This window comes from Stigmatopora nigra, chromosome 11 (genome assembly GCF_051989575.1).
Source record: "Stigmatopora nigra isolate UIUO_SnigA chromosome 11, RoL_Snig_1.1, whole genome shotgun sequence".
In the NCBI taxonomy this organism is placed as follows: Eukaryota; Metazoa; Chordata; class Actinopteri; order Syngnathiformes; family Syngnathidae; genus Stigmatopora; species Stigmatopora nigra.
In genome coordinates this window covers 8,069,960-8,091,378 of record NC_135518.1, presented here as the reverse complement: position 1 = coordinate 8,091,378, position 21,419 = coordinate 8,069,960, and the positions used below count along the sequence as shown (strand labels likewise).

Below are 21,419 nucleotides of genomic sequence, written 5' to 3'. Positions count from 1 at the left end.
TTAACAATAAATAATGTATTAATTGTTGCTATTCTACCGCTCAGCATTGGACGAGGACGAGCTTCACGTGTCCAACGTGACTTCTGGCAGCTTCCAGCTGCGCTGGAACAACCCGGACCCCAAGAACTTTGTCTACTTCCAAGTCATGGTGACACACCTGCGTGGCCACACCCCTGTGGTCAAGACCAACGTCTCAGCGTCCGAGCTGTCCGTGGACGGCTTGGACGGAGGACAGACCTACCACGTGGTCGTGACGGGCCGAGGCGCCGACGGACACGTGCTCTCCACACACAAAGGCATCGTCACCACCAGTAAGTCCCTAAACACATTGCCCAGCCAGAGAATATTCCGTTAACCGTGTCGTTAATAGAAGAGGCCATGCAGCGGCCCGTCATCAGCAGTCACGTCATCACCTCTCCAGTCAACACACCGCTGGATAAACCAGAGACCGGTTAGTCCCAATCCCTGGCAAATAAACTATTTGCACCAGAGTGGCAATTTTTGATCTTGTCTCCTATCTTTCCACCTATGTGACATCACAGAGCCAGAGCCTCAGCGTGATGCTCAGGAGCAGCAGGTGGAAACGTTGGAGCTCCACCCGGCTCCAGGTCAGAGCCTCTGCCTTTCTAACAGCATTATCTCATATATCCCACCTGTTTTTATTCCATCCTTTTTGACTTGAAACTATACTGACTTGCCTAATCCTGTTTCATGGTATAGCGGCTTTAAGGGCCGTGGACTTTTGCCAGATGCCCAAAGATGAGGGCGCGTGCGCCAAATTTGTGCTCAAGTGGCACTACGACGCGTCCAGCAAGACCTGCGCACGCTTCTGGTACGGAGGATGCGGCGGAAACCAGAATCGCTTCGACTCGCACGAGCAATGCGCAAAGGCTTGTGGAAAAACAGGTACTAACAGCTTCCTACAGTAATAGCAGTTTACAAGGAAATCTATGTGAGGATAAATATGGTCAAAAGGATCTCTCTGAAGAACTAAAATTAGGGACAAAAGCCATATTCTTAAAAAATACATATTTTTTACAGTAAAAGTAGTTTTCTATCTATACATGGAAAAACTCCTTTTTCTATATCCTATAGCAACACTATATATTTACTTTAGCCAAATACGTGTATGTATTTCAATTGATTGATTTAATTCCGTATCAATCTGCTATATTATATTGTGTATCATTCTTTTCTTGAGGAAGGAAATAATAGAGGAACAAAAGTAGAATTTCCATAGCAGAAAATGTATCAAGAAAATGTTGCATTAAAAGGTGTCCTTTAGTCTTTCATATAATTCAAGGAATAAACATTTTTGTGCAAAAAAATGACTAAACTGTTGCACTTTTTCTTCAGCAGCCATCAATCAAGCTACGATGGCTTCACTGCGAACATAAGAGAAGACCAGCGTTTTGAGGAGAACGAGCCACACTGGTCAAACTGTACGAATGGAGGCCGCACTGGATTCCGCGCAAATGGACTCGTCCCCCACCCACCCACCGCCAAACCTTTCCAAATGAAACAACCACATTTGCTGCATGAATTGTTTGTATTTTTTTTTGTTCATCTACTGGTGCTACTTCAAATGTTTGTTTGACAGACGCTCATGATGTGCATTTTTTTTTGTACAGTCCAGCGGTGGGTTTTTTTTCCACGTGCAGCATTTTTTACTGAATCAAACATAAAGTAAACAACATTCAGAGCTTGCATGAATCACTTCACCAAGCTTCTTATGTTCTGTTTCCGATTCCACATTCACCGGTTTGCTCTCTCCGCCTTTTTAAGTGTCATTCGATAACCGTGTAATCATTCCTTTCGGTAGCCACAGAATCCAGTCTCCAGCACGAGTCTTTTAAACGTTTAAATTGCTCCCAACTGTTCGAATGCAAAGGAGTGAGTAAAGTTTACTTGTCGATCCGAAGCCTCAAACGAACCAAAGCAATTTTTCAAGATCGAATGTATTGGTTGATTTTGTTTCATTTACTGAAACTTGTTTCATCAGATTGTAGAACACACAATAAAAATAGACTTTCTAATAAACAAATGCCTCCATTTATCAGTCTCCTTCTTTTCAAGGTCAGGTCAGACATTCACATTTTTCGAGATCATTTTTAACCTATAAGTTGCCGTCAATGGCAGCCAATGAGCATAATCGCCTTGAAACGATGACCACGTTAAGGATTTCTCACTGCACTACAGTCTTTAGGTTTTCTTGTAAATAATGTAAGACACAAGAACCAGTCAAAAATGGTCCATTGAAAAGAGATGATGCAGGAGAGGCCCCAGTTTAAAAAGTCACTCATCAAAAAAATAGAACTAAAATTTCTCCTGTCAAGTGTACTTTTTTCCCCCCAACTTAGCCCAGTTTTTCCAGATGTTACATCTCCTGGGATTCTTGAAATACTTTTGCAATAAATGCTTAATTTCCTGTATTGCTCCCCATTCATTAATAATGTTTCTCAACTCCAGATTCCACAAAAAAGAAACAGAAAAAACACCCAGGAGTGGAACAAAAATAATCATATTTACACTTTTTATAGCAACAAAGTTTTTTTTTTGCAACCTGGATTTATTTTATTCTGTTACTACTGTGTACAATTGATTCTGAGGATGGATTTTTCCTCATTGGCCTTCCATTTTAAGTAAAAAATGATCCCAAGGGTGAATGCCTCTGCCAAATCTGGTTAGTATTAGATTTTGGAAAATCAATCCAAAGAGTAATTTATTATTATTATTACTTAACGACTATTCCAATGATCATTTCTTTGAGCTATGTCATATTCATGAAATGAAGACCAGCGACTTTTGTTCATATTTTTTCTTTTTAATTCTCTCAAACTGCTAAACCAGCACGAGTGCTGCCACGCTAACAATGACAAACACTGCTGGCGTTGCGTCTTTCCAACAGAGTGCCATAAAAGTCCAGGAGGCTGTAAATGAATTTCACATTGAGCAGCAGTCCCTGTTAAACACACTCCCTTTCTATCTAAAGTTCCAGAAAGCTTACTGTGCTGGACCAACAAACTAAACTTCCCCACTTTTTACTTGGCTAAGTGCATGCCTTTGGGTTTAGTGAAAGTCAAATCTAGTGGAAACTTTTGGCCTATTTCAGAGTTCCCTTATGACAAACAAAATTGGGTGCACATCCATTATCATGAGAATCCTGAGAAAGTCTCAAGCACCAAGTCACGAAACTAAATAAGAAGATAGACATTATGGTTTTACTTTGTGAGTCATATAAACTAGCAAAATGAATGTCATGGCCGTAATGTTATTCCTTGTTGTTGACATGGCAACAGTTAGAACTCAATTGTAGGGTCAAAAGTGGCCTGGTTGAGTTTTTATTTTCCAAATTTCTACAATAGATGAATGCCAGCATTCAGTATTGATCAACTAAATACATTCTCAATTGTTTTTTTTTTCTTTACTGGCACTGAAAGACGGACTGGTCGCCAGTCAGTGATAGGGCGTACCTGGAGACAGACAACCTATTTGAACTCATAATCACACCACCACAGATTGGGAATCGATCCCACGCTAGCTACACTCAAGTCAGGTCCTAACCCTATCTTAATTTTCAAGAGAAATCAAATGTGCTGACTTGTGTACTCCAAGTAAATATTCGGTTGTGTTTTGCAAACTTTTAATCCCACCCACCCACCCACCGCTTTTCTTTGGCTCCTACCGGACCATGGTGAATCGTTCTCCCACTTTGACGGCCTTCCTTGCCTTTGACTCCTCCATCTTTTTCTCATCAGTGCTCTTCTCTGACTCTCCCACGTTTTCCTTAGTCTTGTGCTGATGACTCATCTCGCTTCCCCCTCATGGAAACATTTTCTCTGTGGATGTGAAGTAGGTTTTGTTGTAGACTGACACTGATCTATTCTCTGCAAGTAGAAATGAGAAAGAATTACATGTTGATCATACTTAGTACTCCAAAACTACTATCAAATAGTGATAAATAGAAATCCTAATACAGAAAGTATTACCATATGAAATGAATGGGTATGACTGTAAAGGGGGATTTTAGGTGATCTTTTTCATAACATTTTGAAAATTCCATCTATTTATATTTTTCTAATGTTTACTTTAGCTTTAACTTTGTGTATTTTTTCTTATTTTTGTCACATTTGTATTTTAAACTTTGTGTTTTGCATCTAAACACAAAAAAGTGTATACTAATGTATTTATCATGTATTGGAGCCTGTCTCCATGGCAACGACATGATGCTAAATATTGCACAAGACTGCCCTCTACTGTTTTCTCTTCAACCTTTACTACTACAGTTATCATTGCGACAGATGCCACATTTATAATACAAGTGATCTAAATTCTAAAGTAACCAGCAGACAACTTGAGTATACGTTTTCCAATTTAATAAATATCTTTGGGATACTTTTCTTATAATATCAGGTTTTGCTATATTGACTGGGAAATGTGGTAATTATTTTAAGGCTTTTTGATGCAGCACAACTTACTATAAACTAACCTATGTATGACCCAAACCATTTTCAATAGAAGCTCTGCTTTGTATCCAACAAGAGAATCCAAGGAAGTTATTCTGGACGCAGCAAGACCCGAGTCCTTATTTCAAAACAAACATTGCCTCCATATCCTTTAATCATCGTAATAACGTGTCAATTTGACGGCGTGCATCAAGTTACGCACTGGCGATAAAAACAGATTGCAGGGACTGAAGCCAAAGTTGGAGTTGTCTTACAGACGACCTCAATTATTGTATCCATCGTGTCCAAACACATTATTGTCATGAAATTCAAATGTAACACTCGACATATGGTTGCAAATTGGTAGTTTGATTGTAACTGGATGTGTCTTTTAAAAGGCCTTGTGTTCTTCCCACTTCTCTTTATATATTTGCAAGTATTTAATATGTAAACTGCACCCATAGACATCACAAAATTTGAATGATGGGAAGATGGTTGTAAATAGTGAGAAATAACATATACTTACATTTGGTGTGCTTAACATTTCATTAATTGTGCCCTTGTTTTGTTTTGAAACATCCAAAGGTCTGAAAAAGAAATCAGAAAAACATAAGTATGTAGTTAAAGCACAGCTCATCATTCATTTGCTCTGATATGTTTATCTGCTTTAACTCATGTGCACAAGGAAGCAAATTTAGTCCTGGCAGACATTTCCCAAGGCCAGCAGGGAGTCAGGTAACTTCTCACACTGCCACTGGCATGTGCAGCGTCAAGAAGGCCGCTGTTGCTTCCTCGACACATGGATGGGCAGACGGCCATATACATGAATCAGGACATATGCACATGAACATAAAACTATGTATGGAAGTATTGCAATTTCTAAATGCCATCAGATCATTGGAAGAAATGGGAGAAAGGGCAACACAGGTTAAAATATTAATATTCTGTAGGATAGATAAAAAAAGAGACCCTTGGCTGCTATCAATTTTGCAGAGTTGAAATTTTGAAACTATAATATATGTAGGGGATATCATACAATACACAACCACCATTGGGCTAAAAGTAAAAGATCAAATTTAGGAAATTGAACAACTGAAATCATGTTAAGGATAGTTACATGGTGTATTATCTGACTCATAAGAATCCATCTGAAAATGATTCGTGTGGTTTAAAAAAAAAAACTCCAACATCATAAGTGAGTTTTCAAGATATTTTTATCAGAAATTTGTGAAAGCTTGATTACAGATAATGTAAGAGTCAAAGTTATCAGTTCTCCAGGAAAGCCACATAGTCGGTGAGTCTGGCCAACTGCTGCTCGTTGGGAACCGATGAAACAGGGGGAGGATCTGTACAGGGGACAGCATAGACACATTGAGTAATCCAGTCTTTTACAGTTTTACAGTCTCTCCAATTTGAACACGCCACGTGTTTCAACTCAGAATATCGATGTACACATATGACCTCATGCCATAATGTTTTGTTGACAAGCGGAGGGTGACTGAGTTTAGCTGGTCAGAGACACTTAGGAAGCGCGACATCATCGCTTTGTATTCATTCCTACTAGACGGATTCTTTTGGTAAGATTTACATGATAGCACAGGACCAGAGGCGTGCTTGAGGGAGGGTTCAGTGTCATGTTGAACATGTGCGCAGCAGATGTGTGTTTTTCATTGGGTTACAGAAATGTGGACATGGACTCATAAAAGGCGGCCCAATGCAAAGAAACTACATCATAAGGTTGTTCTGCAGACATCAAACTCTAGCCTGGTCTTTCTACTTTTGCTAATGAGTGCTTTGCATTTTCTAGTCTGGCTTCCCAACTTTAATCTTCAGTTCTCAAAATGGTTTTATTGTCAAATGTTGCTGTTTATCTTGTTTCAGCTTCTTACTTGTAGTTAACTGCTTTCTTAACTGGTTCTTTATAAATTGCTCTGATTCCTGAGAAAATTGTGCAATGGTTTAGACTGATTTACAACATTCTTGCTTTTTTCCACATCAAAATGTATACTTCACAGTTAAAACTGAAACAGGAGTAATTTTGGGGAGAAATATGGACTTTTTAAGTCCAGTAATAGTGCAACCTACCTGGCTTTTTAGGCATAACCATCCTTGTTGTAGGGTCTGCCTGCCACCCTTGGCTCACAACAACTTCAGGCGAGAAAAAAAGATATATTACAATTCCCAAACATACTAACTTGGATTTTCTGTAACATTTTACCTTTTACGGCCTCTTCCACCGAATAGCCCACAAAGGCAGCGAAATCTTCGGCAGTGATGGAAGTGTACGCTTGTGCCACCAGTGCATAAGCCCTTTGTCGCGTACTCTCTGGGAAACAAAACAAAGAGTGATGACGTCTCCGGACCAAAATGTCTGGCAACCCCACTGAAATGAATTATTTAGACATAATGAAAAGGCAAAATGAACTCATGACAACTTAATTGCGTTGGCAAACAAAACAAGTATTGACAGAGAAACTAATTCCATTAGAGAATATAATACACTACCCTTACATTTACACAACGTTTAAACGGCAGCAATGTGTCTGTACGGCTTTTACGCCCACTGTTACATGAGCAATCGGGGTCAGGAAAAGTCTTTATCAACCAACAGTGGCTGGAGCGTCTCAGATGTCAATGCATTCTTCCCTCAGCTCTTCCCGGTGCTGTTGTTTTTGAATATAAGAGCCAAATGCAATCGTGGCCAAGATGTGTTTTGTGCATCGGTGCTTCCAGCAGCTCTCACATTAATGCCTCGGTGTTGCGGCCTGGCATTTTTGATATCCTAGCAACCTCGCTCATGTGTATCAACACCCCAACTCAACGTGGACCACAGCGGCCGGCAGCCGTGACAATAACGTCGTCTGATGAGAAAAGACAGCTGGGAGAAGTGGTAGTATATTTGTCAAGACTAGTTTTCCCGTACTCCTATCCAGCCAGCTTCTTGTCTACAATCATTTCCATTGGTCCTGTACAAATTTGAGTTTTGATTGAGAACATGCTCAGGAAGAACACACAAAAAAAAAACAATTCACATTGTGTATTTAACTGGGCCATATTAACTTTTATAAGATACATTTCCCTTCAGAATGCCACTAGACTTCTTTGCACCCAACACAGGTTCAAACACATCATGTTACAGATTTAGCCAAGCCGTCACAGATGGGCCTGCTCTAGATAGAGTTCCTTTATCGGTATACACACAACAGGGGAGACAAAAAAAATACAGCTTCATTTCAATAAGAGAACATACAATAACATCCTCAATAATTATCAACGAATGAGGCCATAGCTGACTGAATCTTGGCAAATCACAATTGTTCTCGGACAATGCTTGTGACAACAATTTAAATGCTGCACTGCCAAAAAGTGATATTTTTTCATCCTATTCATTGGGAAAAAAGGATTATTATAAGGAACTTAAGTTTCTTTATCAGGTTAGTGTGACCAGCCATATGGCAGGAAGGATATAAATGAAACCGTGAGTGATGTTGGAAGCTTTATGAGGGCGCACATTGGAAACCGCTGAGAACGAGTGAGCGGTGAAGCCAAGCAGGTCATCTCAAGGGGCTTTCTGTAACCCAGCCCACAACCAGACACATATTTTTATCTCAGTCTCTCGACCCCAGGGCGATGTCAAGAGCGGCAACTGCGTTGGTGCGCCCTTTTCTAACGTTGGCACAAGACGCCTGGGTCAGGAGCACTGTTTAATCGTGCGATTGGTTGGGGGAGAGGGTGAAACAGGACCTAGCCTGTCCTTCTCTGGCGTTCTATTCTAGGGCGGCTATCGCTTCTCACCCTCTCACCTCTTAAAAATAGCCCCCGTTTTTCACCGGCAAAGGCAAAGCCTGCAGGACATAGCAGTGCTTTTATTTTTAAAGACAGCCTAGAGCTATGTGAGAGCCCTGCTGACCTCTTTGGAACAAAATGTGTCAAAAGAACAAGGGACAGTAAGCTGGAAATGAATAATAAAGACGTTTGACAATTTTGTGTCATGCAACTTTATTTCGAGTTCCATTCAAGTAAGTCAACCAAGACAGAGTGAAATGAAAAATATCGACACAAGTCTGCTACATTAGAAATGAAATCAACACATCTTCCACATTCGTTATTCTAACCTTGACATTTCCCTTTAACACCAACGTTCAAGTGGTTCAGAAGTACAAAAGTATAAAAAGGAAAGTTATGTATTCAACATTGATGTTAAATATTGCACTGAAAGTACTGGCAAGTGACGCCCCTCCTCCATAACTTTTTACTATTGACATTCACGAGTCCCCTGCCATACTCTTATCAGAAAACCTTCACCATCACTTCCATTATTCCTCCTCTTCTTCATCGGCGTCATCAAAATCATCTTCGCTGTCTGAGCCAAAGTCCATTTTTGCCAAGATCGCCTCGGCGTGCTCCGTCGACACGGCGAAGTGATCCATCTTCTCGAAACCCGGCTCGGGCCTCTCTTCGCCCATGGAGCCTTTGGCGGCGTCTTTGGTTTGCGTTATCAGGCCTTTAGCCGCCACCAGGAACTCTGCGGCGCCGTTCTGCTCCAACGCCTGGACGGCCGAGTCGGTGAGGTCGGTGCTGGTCTGGAGCCTCTCGCCATAACGTTGGGACATGGCCCGCAGGGCGGCTACTTTGTCATCTTGCTCTTTACCGATCTGTTCCAGTAGAACCGTCTTTCGTTCTTCCAGGACGGCGTAAAGCAGGTCGAAGCGTTCGCTCAGACCTTGCTTGGCGCGTTGGGCGTTTTCCTGCACGTTGCGGCAAGCGTCTTCCATCTGGATGAGCAACGATTGCAGGCGCCCATTGCTAGCCACGAGATTATCGATGGCGTTGCTCAGTTCCGTCTTTTGGGTCTGGTAGACGGCTTCCAGAGGCGCCACGTCGCAGTCTTTGTGCTGCCCGAAGACTTTGCACATGGAGCATGTTGGAGTCTGGCAGGTTTTGCAGTAGATGTTTATTCTCTCGTCTTCGTGTTCCTGGCACTTGGGTTCTTTTGACTCTTTGGGCTTGAGAGAACTCTCTGTGTTGTTGTCGTTGCTGCTCACTTCTTGCTGCTGCTTGTAGATGTCGATAATGTTCTCCACTAGCAAGTTCCGCTGGAGCCCGTGAACGCCGTGGCGGTCAAGCACTACCTCAAAACGGCACGTGGGGCAGCGGAAGACGCCGCCGGAAAAGCGGTACGGGTTTCGGGAGTCGTAGAGGTCGCTGGCACAGCTGCGGCACAGGTTGTGCTGGCAGGGCAGAATGACCACTGGCTTGGTGAACATATCCAAGCAAATGGGGCAGCTTAGTTGTTTCTCCAAGCTGTCCATGGGGCTGGGAGGCCGAACCAGGGTACCACTCCGCTGGACATCCATGACGATTAGTAAATGTCCAAATTCTCTGCTGGTTGGTTGGGGAAAGGTTTTTCAAAAGTGATGCTTGGATGTTCTTGGTATGTTGCAGCTACTCGCTCGTTTATGGATCAACTCTGACTGACCAACTATCCCCGCTGTCCTTTATACCGCCCCCTTCACAGCTGGTGACATTCGATCCCACCAACCAAAGCACACATTCCTGCCTGCTTGCTCGCCGGCCCGGGGAACTTTTCACAGAATTGACACTCCCACCCACCCATTGCAGCATGTGTCACATGCCCCAGTTGGCCGTTTGTTGCATCCAATGGTCGTGGATGGACACAGTGGGCAAACGGGGAAATAAACAGGGTGCATGTGACTGAAGCCAAACAAGCAACTCCTGTACATCGTGTGAAATATAAGCCTTTCAAAAGCATGTTTGTTTGTTGTTCCCTTAATGTTAACAAGGGTCAAACACAATTAGTCATGTATTATCTTCACTTCACTCAGATGAACATCTACAATAGTTTTGTAAATCAAACAGCTACATTTGTTTGAGGATCATAGAAATGAGTGTGACCCTGTATTTGAATTCTGGTCTTGCGCATATAGTACATTTGACTATTGTTTTCCTAGAACCACAAAAACAATAGTCAAAAGAAAGAGGAAAATCACCCCATTCATTTTTGACTGTTTTAGTTGAATTATGGTGAACCTGCAGTTCCTCCATCCACTAGCTTTATGTTTTTTCATAATTGTCTTTGTTTCAACTCATGTTCATTAAAGACTACATAAGATAAAACTTTAATAAAAATTGAGGGCAAAAATAAAATACTTGCACTGATAATTGAATGGCTAATCACGGCAGTCTATTTTATTAGATAAAGAGGTGATCCTGAACTATATTAGAGGAGTTCAAAACCAATTTGTTGCTGAACCATAACAGAGGAGTTCAAATCAATTTGTTTACTTCTAAATCCTATGTGAAGTCTTTCCGTTTCCACGTGTCAACGCATCCTCTGGCAATTATCGTCTCGCTATTTCCACCAAGTGTCTTGTGACAACTGTACGTCAGCTTGTACACACCTCTGGCACATCAACATGAGACAGAACCAAAACATGACGGAGACGCTATTATTAAAACGCTTGCACAAGGCCCAAGGTCACGTGGTATTAAAGTACACAAAAATAATTCCTTGAGGGAAACAAAACGACCAAAAGAAATCTGTTAATTAGTTTTGCCTGCTTATGAAAGTACACCAATGTAGGTGTTTAAAACTGGACTTAAATAAGCAATATATTTAAATAGGATCATAACTGGCTAGACATGATGTTCAATTGGTGCCCTCTGCTGATGAATAACATCATAAACACCAATAACAGTTGCTTGGTATTCATTCATTCATTCGCTGCTCATCCTCACAGGTCATCAAATGTTGAAGCAAGTTAGTTAAAAGCAGCACATTTGTAATAACACATTTCTACACATTGTCCCACATTTCAACACATTATCCCACTCCAATTAATATTTACCTTGAAGGGCCTCCATGACGGGAAGAATATTTTCTGACCACTGAAAAGCTGCTATAGATGTGTAGATGCCGGGAAAATCGCGCTGCCAAATGTGCTGACCGACTGTCCAAATTGCTGCCAATTCGGGATTTGCCTACATACAACAAAGATAAAATGTTTGTTGACTGATGACCAAAAGTCATGATAGTTTTGACTTTTCATGTTATACAATAGCACAAGACACTTGCACATCAGATCCCCAAGAAATTGGCACATCATATCCCCCCAAAAAATGGAGATGAGGTTAATGCTCACCGCTTTTATTGGCTGGGGAATCCGCTTCCAAAGATACCTTCCATTGTTCCTGTGGAATCCAAAATAACATGTGTCAGAAAACAAATACTCAAAAAAAATGTGTTTTTTTCTACATAAATAGTACTTACATATCATTATGTAGTAAATACAATGCCAGAAGTTGAGAATATACTTGTGGTGTTGCAATGCCTCCTGGTGCCTATTGGAAAAGAAAAATAATAAATGATCATTTATAATCCAGTGACAAAGCAAGGCAAATGAATTTGTATAGAACCAATGGTGTTCAATGGTGGCCATCAATGACCCGCCCACCACTCATCATCGAACTGACAAACTCTTATTAAGAAAACTGGCGAAATCGGACCACGAAAAGGACAAACTATGACCATTTTCATTGAAATACATATATCGGATGTGTTAAACAAGCTTTTATTACTATTATTTCAGTACTCTGTTAGCTTTTCCAGCCTGTCTAGCCTCCAGATCCTGTAATCTAATGATCGAAGCTGAAGTTGCAGACACAAGATGCACATAAATAAAGGGGATTTCTCATTTTTGTTTGATTCCATACCTCGAGCTCTTGAGTTTCGCACTGCTCGAGTAGTTTGTCAAAATTCTCCTCCATAATCACAGCAGAAGGCATGATGAGCGTTGTCGGTTTGTTGACGTCTTTTTTTCTTCTTCGTGCATGGACGCAAATCTGTCGCTTTGTCGCCCTCCTCCAACAATTTCTAGCATTGCAACCTATAGTCATATTTTCATTCATTCCATTTATTTTGCAATTATAGATCATATGGTTGAGTCTTTTAGGGTTACTCTAGTATAATTTAGACTAAGGTTGACACATTAAGACATTATAATAGTTTCTTTTTAAAAAATCACGAATAAAATGAAAACTAAGTTCTATAATTGCATAAACATTTCCTTTTTCTTCTATTTTTTCATATATGTATTGAAGAAAAACTGTTGTTGCACATAGAATTGATAGTGAAGTAAAGTGTGTTCTCTGTTTGATTAGGAATGATTTTATTACAGACTACTATGTTTTGATTTACACCAAGGTTGTTAACTTAAACAAATATGACCTTTGTTTTCATTTGAAAAGAATATATGAATTTAATCTGGGGTAATTTTCATTAGTTGAATAATTTTACACTAAACATGTAGATGGGCAATTGCTTGTTGAGCCACAAGAGAGCAGCACTTACATTCACGAGAATGTGCAATAGTGATTTGGATAAAGTTGTTGGGAAGAATATCATCTTGGCAACCATCTAAAGATGCTGATGACACCACAACCCGCCTTCACATAAGTGTTAGATGACGGTTGAAAGATCACAAAAGATCACACAAGTTCTTAGGCAGTGGCAATAATGTCATAGGTGAGGCTTTATGCTTCAGGTTCTGGACCACACTACATAAAACCATTAATTTATCACCTCACTTGGGTTTTGCCAAACAACAACAATTCCACACCAACAATTTAACTTCTTAGTTATTCAAAACAAACACAAAACTGGAAGACAGATGGATCGGGTAGTTTCTATGCTTAGGTTTTCAGATATCTCATACTCTGCAATGCTGAAACACGTTTGGCAAGATGTGGACTATAGACTTGATATCTGCCACGTGACCAAAAGGGATCCCAATGAAAATATTTGAATAGTTCATAAAAAAAACTTGCAAGCGTTCAGAATAAATCAGATGCATTTACATAACCTTAACAGTTTTCAAGGTTTTCCATGTCAAATTGGCCCAAAACACCTAGAACACCCACTAAATGATGATTTTGGAGCGGTCTAGTTAAAGTCCAGACTTGAATCTGTTTAAATTACTCTGGCATGACCTTGAAAAAGCTGTTCATGTTTGAAAACACTCCAACGTCCTGAGGTCAAACAATTGTGCAAGGAAGAGTGGGCCACAGAGATGAAGAAAACATAGCTTAATGCACGGTACACAATATACCGATCAAAAACAGCTGTTAAATGTTGATTATCTCACTTCTCAGAAACCAGGTCAGATAGTATTTTCAAATAGGATCGTTTATCGAACTCAGGCCGCCATGGATGTGCCAAGCCCATGTTGTTGTCTAAAGGCAGGTAAGGCCAACAAATAGTCAGGTGGTCACTTGGGTGTTGTTCATTTTCTCCGGTTACAATTTGACACCAACCCCCCCAACTTAATCCTTCTTTACATTGGCTTTACATGTGTGTCAGTGTTACTGACAGGTCCACAATGCAAGTCATCATGAAATGCTGACACACTGGTCACTAATTGCTTGTTTGGCTACATGTTTAGACCAGTTAGTCGAGTTCTTTTTGTTAATATTTTAGTTGCTAAGACTGTCATACTGACCAAAATGATAAACACTGGTCCAAGACCAGCATTTACAATAATAAAATAAATCAATTCTCCTTCATACTGTTTTAATTCATATATCCAAAATGTATCTAACATAAATCAAAACAATATAACAAAACAAAGAAACAGTAAAATGAAATGGGAAAAAAAAACCCAAAAGAAATTATGGCAATTCTATAATTATTTAAAAAGATAATACAAACTTGAATTCAAACTTGTAGTATGAAAGTGACAAAATAACCAAATGAATACTAACATGTTGGAATATTAAAGAAGAAAATTAATGTAATATGGTAGTTGAGGGGAAAACACCTTATTGTTATTATTAATTGAAAAATGTTGAATTTGAGTGTGGAGCCAAATATTTTGGAGGCAAAGATTGCCTTTAGTAGAGCTAATTGCCTTTCATATGTTGGCTTAAAGAGTCACGTTCTGCACGTCTTGATCGTATTTTAGCAGAAAGAAAAGAAAAATTGAGTAATATGGACAATTCACTTGAGGGCAGCAGCGGGCTGAATTGATCACGTGACTGAGGGGCGGATCATGTGACATGGGGGTTGGGAGGGGAGCGCTTATATGCGAGCAGACGTAAACACAGCTCCAGAGTAAAAGAGTCGTTGAAAGCCCAGTGACGTCTGGGGGCCCAAAAAAATTAAAATCAAGCTGCATTTTGCCGGTTTTCGTACTTGCTCGGCCACTTATTGAGGCATTTCTTTCCGACTTCAGCTACAGTGATAGCTAAGTTTGGAGAGGAGGAAAACGAGAGCAAGAGACGTCGCTGACATTTGATTGTTTTGATCTTATTGTTTCCGAGACGTGTAACACTGGGAAAAAAAGGATCTTCCTACATCAAAAGCAACTGTTTTTCCTAATAAACATGGAAAACTCCCCAGCCAAGAAGACATGTTGTGGTAAGTAGCAAGTGACATTGTGTTGTTTCAATTTTTTCTTCGTTTTAACGAATTTTTCGCCTATTTTTTTCCTCCTCCGCTGTGCAGAATCCTTGCAAAATTTCTTCACTTCATCAAAATTGCTCATCTATATGGGACATGCATTGTCAACATGGGTATGTACATTTATTTTGGAGTGCTATTGTATATTGATATGGATCTTTTAACATAATCATGCATCAGCAGAACGTTATTACATAGTCGTGCATCTCCACGGTGCAGGTCACCGGTTTCTCCTGCATTTATATAAGGTTAAATAATTTAGAATAATACATCACAAAAATACCCGTGCTTGGTTAATTCAACCTAAAGTGTACAGCCAATCCAAAATGCACTGATCTTTTCAGCAAACTTCATATTAGGTCTATTAAAGAAATTATTCTCAGATGACCTAATGAAGACAATGACTATTGGATATGAATATGTCATTATACTTTCAAAATCTAAAGTGCACTGAACACACCACTGAATTAGTAATTGAATTTCATTATTTAAGAGTCAGTTATAACTTAGTTAATAAAATCCAATATTGTATGAGCACATAATTTCAATGTCAATTCTCCTTCATACTGTTTTAATTCACAGGGGGACCGAATGTGGAATTTTGCCGTGGCTGTGTTTCTAGTGGAGCTCTATGGAGACAGCTTATTGTTGACAGCCGTGTACGGTTTGGTAGTGGCTGGGTCGGTACTGCTGTTGGGAGCCATCATCGGTGACTGGGTGGACAGGAACCCCAGACTCAAAGGTGAGACCAATTTCTGGCCTGGCTGAATAAACCATCTTACATTGTAGATATAAAATATTTCAAGTTTCACTGTCATGTATTTTGTGTGCGCACTATCTACTACCATAGTAAATCAGTCCATTCTAACTCACTAATTTCTGGCTATAAAACCATTCTGCCAAGCACATTTAACAAAGACAAAGAGCACTTGAATGGACCAGAGTGCAGTAAATTCATTGAAAGGGAAAAGGGTTCACCACAGGAGCACTGGAATGACCAAACAAGCAAATCTGTTCTATTTGTTCACGTCTATCCTTAATGGCTATTTTTGCACACCCACAGTGGCCCAGACATCTTTGGTCGTCCAGAACAGTTGCGTCATCGCTTGCGGAGGTCTCCTCATGGTGGTTTTCCATTTTAAAGCGCAGCTCGCGGAGTTATACAATGGATGGCTGCTGGTAAGACGCCCATATATTTGCTACATAATCTTGCTGGAAGCTTTTTTTTCCTATGCCCTTTTACCTGAGGTACAAAAAGTCTGACCCAACAAATCATACCTGTTGACTGATATGGACTTCCACGTCAGTATCATGGGCAATTAAAACGTTATCATGGAAGTTCGGCGCAAAACGGTTGGCTGAGAGTATTTTTGCATCAAAAAAAAGTAGTCATCGGGTTGTAAAACAGATTAGCCTTTTAATTTTTAGGCTTTAACAGAAGCAAAACAATGGCCTAGTGAGCACTAAAGGCTTGTTTGCACTTGTTGGACTACTGTTGAGGGTCTTTTTGAAGGGTTGTGCAAGTCAACGGGTTCTTCAAAGCCGGTCATATGACCCACAGTGAAATGTGGCCAGGCCTGTTGATGCATTTTTCTTGTTGCTATTCTGACCAGCCTGCAGCAGCAAAAGCAGCAGTTGTGTTGGACCATGCAAAAGTGACATCAGTGCACGTTGTACTCATATTTTAGGTCCTTTATTAGGCAAACCATTTTGAGATTTGAATTTTCATAAAATGATGCTATACAAAATAGTTAACAAAAATGATAAACAGACTATTGAAGATGTTACCTGGTTTACCAATCATCATACTGCTCCTATCTTACAATAGCAAAGATGGGCTGATGGGTAATACATAACATCTATGCATAGTGTCTAAACTATGGATATGTAAACCCAGAGGATGAACATTCTCACTATACTGGGCAGAGAATGGCGAGTATCTGCTGTGGCATTTTTAAGAAGGCGGGCAGGTAGTGCACATGTGCCTCTGATTTTCATTATTAAGAGTTTGAATGTGGATTCAACAGCAACCCTAATAAGATAAGCAGTATAGTAAATGGGCTGTGAAAGGAACTTTGACCTAACTTTCTCACTCACAAGCTACTGAACATATCCACTATTTTTCCAGACCACCTGCTACATCCTGGTGATAAGCGTTGCCAACGTCGCCAACCTTGCAAGTACGGCAATGTCCATCACCATCCAAAGGGACTGGGTGGTGGTTGTGGCAGGTCAGGACAGCAGCAAATTGGCAGGTCAGTGTTGGCACTTATCGTTTGCAAATGTGGCCTTCACGTGATCCTTTATCACGTCTGACCTGGACTTTAAACCTGCCGTTTTACATTTCATGTCAGAGCTTGTAAGTGGACTGTAGTAACCCTCTCATCCAACAGATATGAATGCCACCTTGCGGATTATCGACCAACTGACCAACATCCTGGCTCCCATGCTCGTGGGCCAAATCATGGCCTTCGGCTCCCACTTCATTGGCTGTGGCTTCATTTCGGGCTGGAACCTGTTGTCCATGTTTCTGGAATACATGCTACTGTGGAAGGTCTACCAGAAGACACCGGCATTGGCCGTCAAATCGGGACAGAAGGAGCAAAACGAAGAGGAACTCAAACAACTGAGCCCCGACCCAGGTACTTGACAGAAATGACTTCATTCTTTTCCGCAAATTCTCCTGTGTTTCCCCAGGACAAAGCACCTTCTTCAAGCATCCTTGAATTCCACAGTGAATGAGAGTAGTAGCCCATGGTAATCCCCAGTTGTGTTTTGCAGAATCCAAGACAAGCCAAAGTCCCGAGGACTCCTCTCAACCTATGATAGAAGCAACATCACCAACACTCAAGGTCATGGTCAAGGTCCCCAAAAAGCAAAGCCGCTGCTACAAAGTCACCGAACCGCTGCGCACCCTGAAAGCCGGCTGGAAGGCCTACTACAACCAGAGCATTTTCTTCGCTGGGATATCCCTGGCTTTCCTCTACATGACCGTGCTGGGTTTTGATTGTATCACCACGGGCTACGCCTACACCCAGGGTCTCAACGGCTCGGTCCTCAGCCTCCTGATGGGTGCCTCGGCCGTGTCGGGCATCTGCGGCACAGTCGCTTTCACGTGGGTTCGAAAAAAGTGTGGCCTAATCAGGACTGGTTTCATCTCTGGGGTGGCCCAGCTCTCGTCCCTTATGCTCTGCGTCTTCTCCGTCTTCGCACCCGGGAGCCCAATGGATCTCAGCGTTTCGCCCTTCCAGGAGGTGTACTCCCAGGTCGTCGGGGAAAAGACCCTGCCCATGATTGAGAGCCTTGAGGGCATGCTCACCATCGGGAACCTAACCGCCACCAGTCCACCGGGTGAAGAAGTGCTGAGCCGCAACTACGTGTCTGTCAGCTTTCTATTTGCAGGCGTCATTGCTGCAAGAGTCGGTAAGTATCACCTTCTCACCTCATTTGACCACTTCTAGTTTAAAATTTTGGGATGTCTGGAGTTTTGTCCTCAGTCCTGATGATTGAAGGTCCAAAAGTATTTATACTCCAAACCTACTTGCTCGTTCTTCATTTTAGAGCATTTTGCTGATCTGTTAGAATATTGTCTTTTATAATTTTCATGAAGTTGCTTGAACTTTGAGGCTAAAATCCAGTTTGCACACGGACTGTTAGTACAATTACTTTCAACCCTTGATCCCAATAATGACGCAGTTCCTCCAGCGAAGTTTAGTGTCATCGTAAATTGACTACGTGCCATTTTCCCCATCCAGGCCTGTGGTCCTTTGACCTGACGGTGACTCAGCTGATCCAGGAGAACGTGATCGAGTCAGAGCGAGGCGTGATCAATGGCGTACAAAACTCCATGAATTACCTCTTGGACCTGCTGCACTTTATCATGGTTATCCTGGCACCCAACCCCGAAGCCTTTGGTTTGCTGGTCATCATCTCTGTGTCGTTTGTGGCGACGGGCCACATTATGTATTTCTACTTTGCCTTCAAGAGTCTTGGCCTTCGTCTGTTCCTCTGCTGCTCACCTGAGCAGAAGGTCCGAACGGAGGGCAATCCCTCACCTGACAATGCCATCTAAAATGCCTTTCACGGTGATCTTTGTTGGTATATATCAATATACTGTAGTTTGGTGTTATGGGTATATAAAACATATATACAGTGAATATACAACTCCTACTGCAGCGTTATTAACATCTTTACATCTAGCCAGTTGAGTGGAGGAGCAGTGAGTCGAGGTCAGAGTTGCGTCATCCAAGCCTGAATTTCAGATTAGACAAATTTCTCTTGAACTCAGTTATGCTTGTCTCTTTGGTACACTAACAATGTTCATGAGTGAATGTGGTTTACTACATATTTAAGCACAATCTTTTATGTCAAGAGAAAATGGTTGAAAAATCCTGCCTGTCTTAATGTTCTTTTTATAAGTGATTGAATTGAATGTAAATCACATACTCATGAACAAAGCATAACGAGACAACATTCAGCGTTGAATTTATGTCATTGGTGCTTGAAGTGTCTTAGCTATAGTTCTGTGTTAGTTCCATAGTTTGGGATATTTTTTTTTACTGTGTCCAAACAGCAACACCAGCATCTCAAGTATTTTTTTTTTGCTTGGGTAAAGGCTTATGCAAATGACCCTATTTATTCAGGTGATGCAGGTGGTGTTTTGGATAAGTGTCTCAGCTGTATATTCCTCAACCAGGGAGAAAACCAACAACCTATGCAGTGGCTTCAATAGCTATCAGTTACCAAAGTCCGGGATAATAGATGTGTGGAAGAAGAGAGGGAAATCCCTTCATTTGTCTTGAACTTTCTCAACTGCAATTTTGCATGCAGTAGCAAAATCATTTTTTACCAAGGTTTTCCCACTGTCATTCCGTTTACTTATTGCTCCCTCTTTGTAATTACAGCTTTGCTAGATAGAATTGTCTTTTTCGAGTCTCCCGCATCTGTGATTGTGGTTGCGCCAGCACTTTATGTGATTGACATCAGTCATTACACTAAACTCATTGACTGCTATTGACGGTGATAGACATCCAACTGTTTTGAACTTGGAGGGTTGACTGTGAGTGACGTTTTCAGCTCCATTAATGACAGTGGTCATTGGCCGAGAGCCCTCCCAGCCAAAATGGATTGATGCCAATGAGTAAATCTGATTTGTTAGTCTGTTTGGAATGATATCAGTCATTACACTTGATGTTTGATTGTTTTTTTGCACAAGATTAAGTCCACTGGTGAACTATGGCTGAAAATAGTGCAAAAGTATGTCAGTCACAGTTCCATTTGGGGGTCTGAATGTAGGTCGTATTTACTTTGGCTATCCACAAATGATAAAAAAGAAGATCCATGTTTTTCAAACGGGGGTCCTCATCTGTGTAATTTAATCCTCCTGTTGTGTTTATTTCTCACAAACAGCTGGAATGTTTCAGAGTGAATAAAACTTGTGGAAAAGTATGTTAATATTTTGTAAGTCAATTTCCCAATTTAAAAATTTGACGCTCTAATTGGTTGAAAAACGTTCTAGATCAAAATAACAGGAGAGGTATCAAGTATTGGTGTATATGACAAAAGAAAGGTTAGCAACCACTCTGTCTTATTGTATCCTTGACAACCACTCAACACTAAAAGGTTGGCCACCCATTAGGAATAAGCTAGATTTTGCTGTGGTTTTGCTGGTTAGGGTGTGTATGGGAGACACCAAATGCAGTAAAAAGCAAAGCCAATTTTTGCAGGGAGCATCCAAGTTTTTGCTACTAAAGTGCAAAGTCGCCTTATGAACAATGCTCACTTTTCTATTTCCTTGCTTGATTCTCAGTACCACTTTCTGGAAGCTTTTCAGGAATCATTACAAAAAGCCATAAACACATTTTCAGGCAGAATCCATATTTCCATTTGCAAAAAAAGTTTTAAAAAATGGTTATTGTGATGGTCCATTTAAATGTTTTTATATATATATACTTTGTATTGTCAAATTGTTCTTGTGATCTCAGTTTCATGCATGGATGACACTTTGTACATGTGTATTGTTTCATTTAATCAGATAGTGATTTTCTTTTTGTTATGAATCACTCCATTGAATAAAAATTGATGGTGCTGTTTGTAATGCAAGAGGCGTGCATAATAAAGGACCTTCAGTATCGCCAGCTTAAAGAGTCAAGTATTTTTTATGCAAGCTTTGTGTCGTTTATATTCTTGGCTTCACCTAGTGACTTGCACATTCCTCAAGTCACAGAATCCCTTTTGTTTTAAAGTTTTCCTGTTGAACACACTTAAGAATGGCTAACGACTTCATGTCTAAAGGGTGGATTTATGTCTCTGGCTTACATGACTGCTTTCCAAGTAAAAATAGCTGGACATAAACCATGACTGTATACATGATAGTCCTTGGTGGCTGCCATAGATAGCAATAGACACCCAATTTATTTGAACTAAGAGAATCAAAGGCTCTTGAATGGAATGATGACAGACTTGGTATAACATCGCAAATATTGTGCTGTTAAAAG

General features: G+C 40.7%; 4 protein-coding genes across 8 annotated transcripts in view; 2 read left to right on the top strand and 2 right to left on the bottom strand.

Annotated features, from left to right (window-relative positions):
• Window positions 1–2,054, top strand: part of col6a3 (collagen, type VI, alpha 3) — a 30,861-nt gene extending 28,807 nt beyond the window's left edge. For 3 of the 5 annotated variants that reach the window (XM_077727654.1, XM_077727650.1, XM_077727653.1), the window contains 5 exons: window positions 45–311; window positions 371–451; window positions 543–608; window positions 721–906; window positions 1,357–2,054. In XM_077727654.1, the coding sequence (XP_077583780.1) occupies window positions 45–311; window positions 371–451; window positions 543–608; window positions 721–906; window positions 1,357–1,397 (641 nt within the window). In that variant the 3' untranslated portion in view covers window positions 1,398–2,054. The remainder of the gene's footprint in view (window positions 1–44; window positions 312–370; window positions 452–542; window positions 609–720; window positions 907–1,356) is intronic. The other 2 variants (XM_077727652.1, XM_077727651.1) reach the window with 2 other exon arrangements.
• Window positions 2,055–5,641: 3,587 nt separating this feature from the next.
• On the bottom strand, window positions 5,642–12,319 carry cops8 (COP9 signalosome subunit 8). The gene is made up of 7 exons (XM_077728700.1): window positions 12,180–12,319; window positions 11,737–11,807; window positions 11,609–11,657; window positions 11,315–11,447; window positions 6,664–6,771; window positions 6,531–6,593; window positions 5,642–5,791 (listed from the first exon to the last, which is right to left on the bottom strand). Exons 1-7 carry the CDS (start codon window positions 12,249–12,251, stop codon window positions 5,712–5,714), a joined length of 576 nt encoding a protein of 191 aa, XP_077584826.1. The 5' UTR covers window positions 12,252–12,319; the 3' UTR covers window positions 5,642–5,711.
• trim63b (tripartite motif containing 63b) lies at window positions 8,420–10,394 on the bottom strand. The gene has a single exon (XM_077728699.1). It carries the CDS (start codon window positions 9,800–9,802, stop codon window positions 8,762–8,764), a length of 1,041 nt encoding a protein of 346 aa, XP_077584825.1. The 5' UTR covers window positions 9,803–10,394; the 3' UTR covers window positions 8,420–8,761.
• Window positions 12,320–14,536: 2,217 nt separating the features above from the next.
• Window positions 14,537–21,059, top strand: slc40a1 (solute carrier family 40 member 1). The gene is made up of 8 exons (XM_077728424.1): window positions 14,537–14,880; window positions 14,968–15,035; window positions 15,505–15,664; window positions 15,986–16,101; window positions 17,051–17,177; window positions 17,316–17,564; window positions 17,704–18,345; window positions 18,678–21,059. Exons 1-8 carry the CDS (start codon window positions 14,847–14,849, stop codon window positions 18,992–18,994), a joined length of 1,713 nt encoding a protein of 570 aa, XP_077584550.1. The 5' UTR covers window positions 14,537–14,846; the 3' UTR covers window positions 18,995–21,059.
• The last annotated feature ends 360 nt before the right edge of the window (window positions 21,060–21,419 follow it).

Coding starts and splice junctions, on each gene's coding strand:
- slc40a1 (XM_077728424.1), top strand. CDS start 14,847: ATGGAAAACTCCCCAGCCAAGAAGACATGTTGTG. Junction 17,178..17,315: donor GGACAGCAGCAAATTGGCAG/GTCAGTGTTGGC, acceptor CTCATCCAACAG/ATATGAATGCCACCTTGCGG. Junction 18,346..18,677: donor CGTCATTGCTGCAAGAGTCG/GTAAGTATCACC, acceptor TTCCCCATCCAG/GCCTGTGGTCCTTTGACCTG.
- cops8 (XM_077728700.1), bottom strand. CDS start 12,251: ATGCCTTCTGCTGTGATTATGGAGGAGAATTTTGACAAACTACTCGAG. Junction 11,808..12,179: donor GCGAAACTCAAGAGCTCGAG/GTATGGAATCAA, acceptor CTTTTCCAATAG/GCACCAGGAGGCATTGCAAC. Junction 6,594..6,663: donor GGTGGAAGAGGCCGTAAAAG/GTAAAATGTTAC, acceptor TCTCGCCTGAAG/TTGTTGTGAGCCAAGGGTGG.
- trim63b (XM_077728699.1), bottom strand. CDS start 9,802: ATGGATGTCCAGCGGAGTGGTACCCTGGTTCGGCCTCCCAGCCCCATG.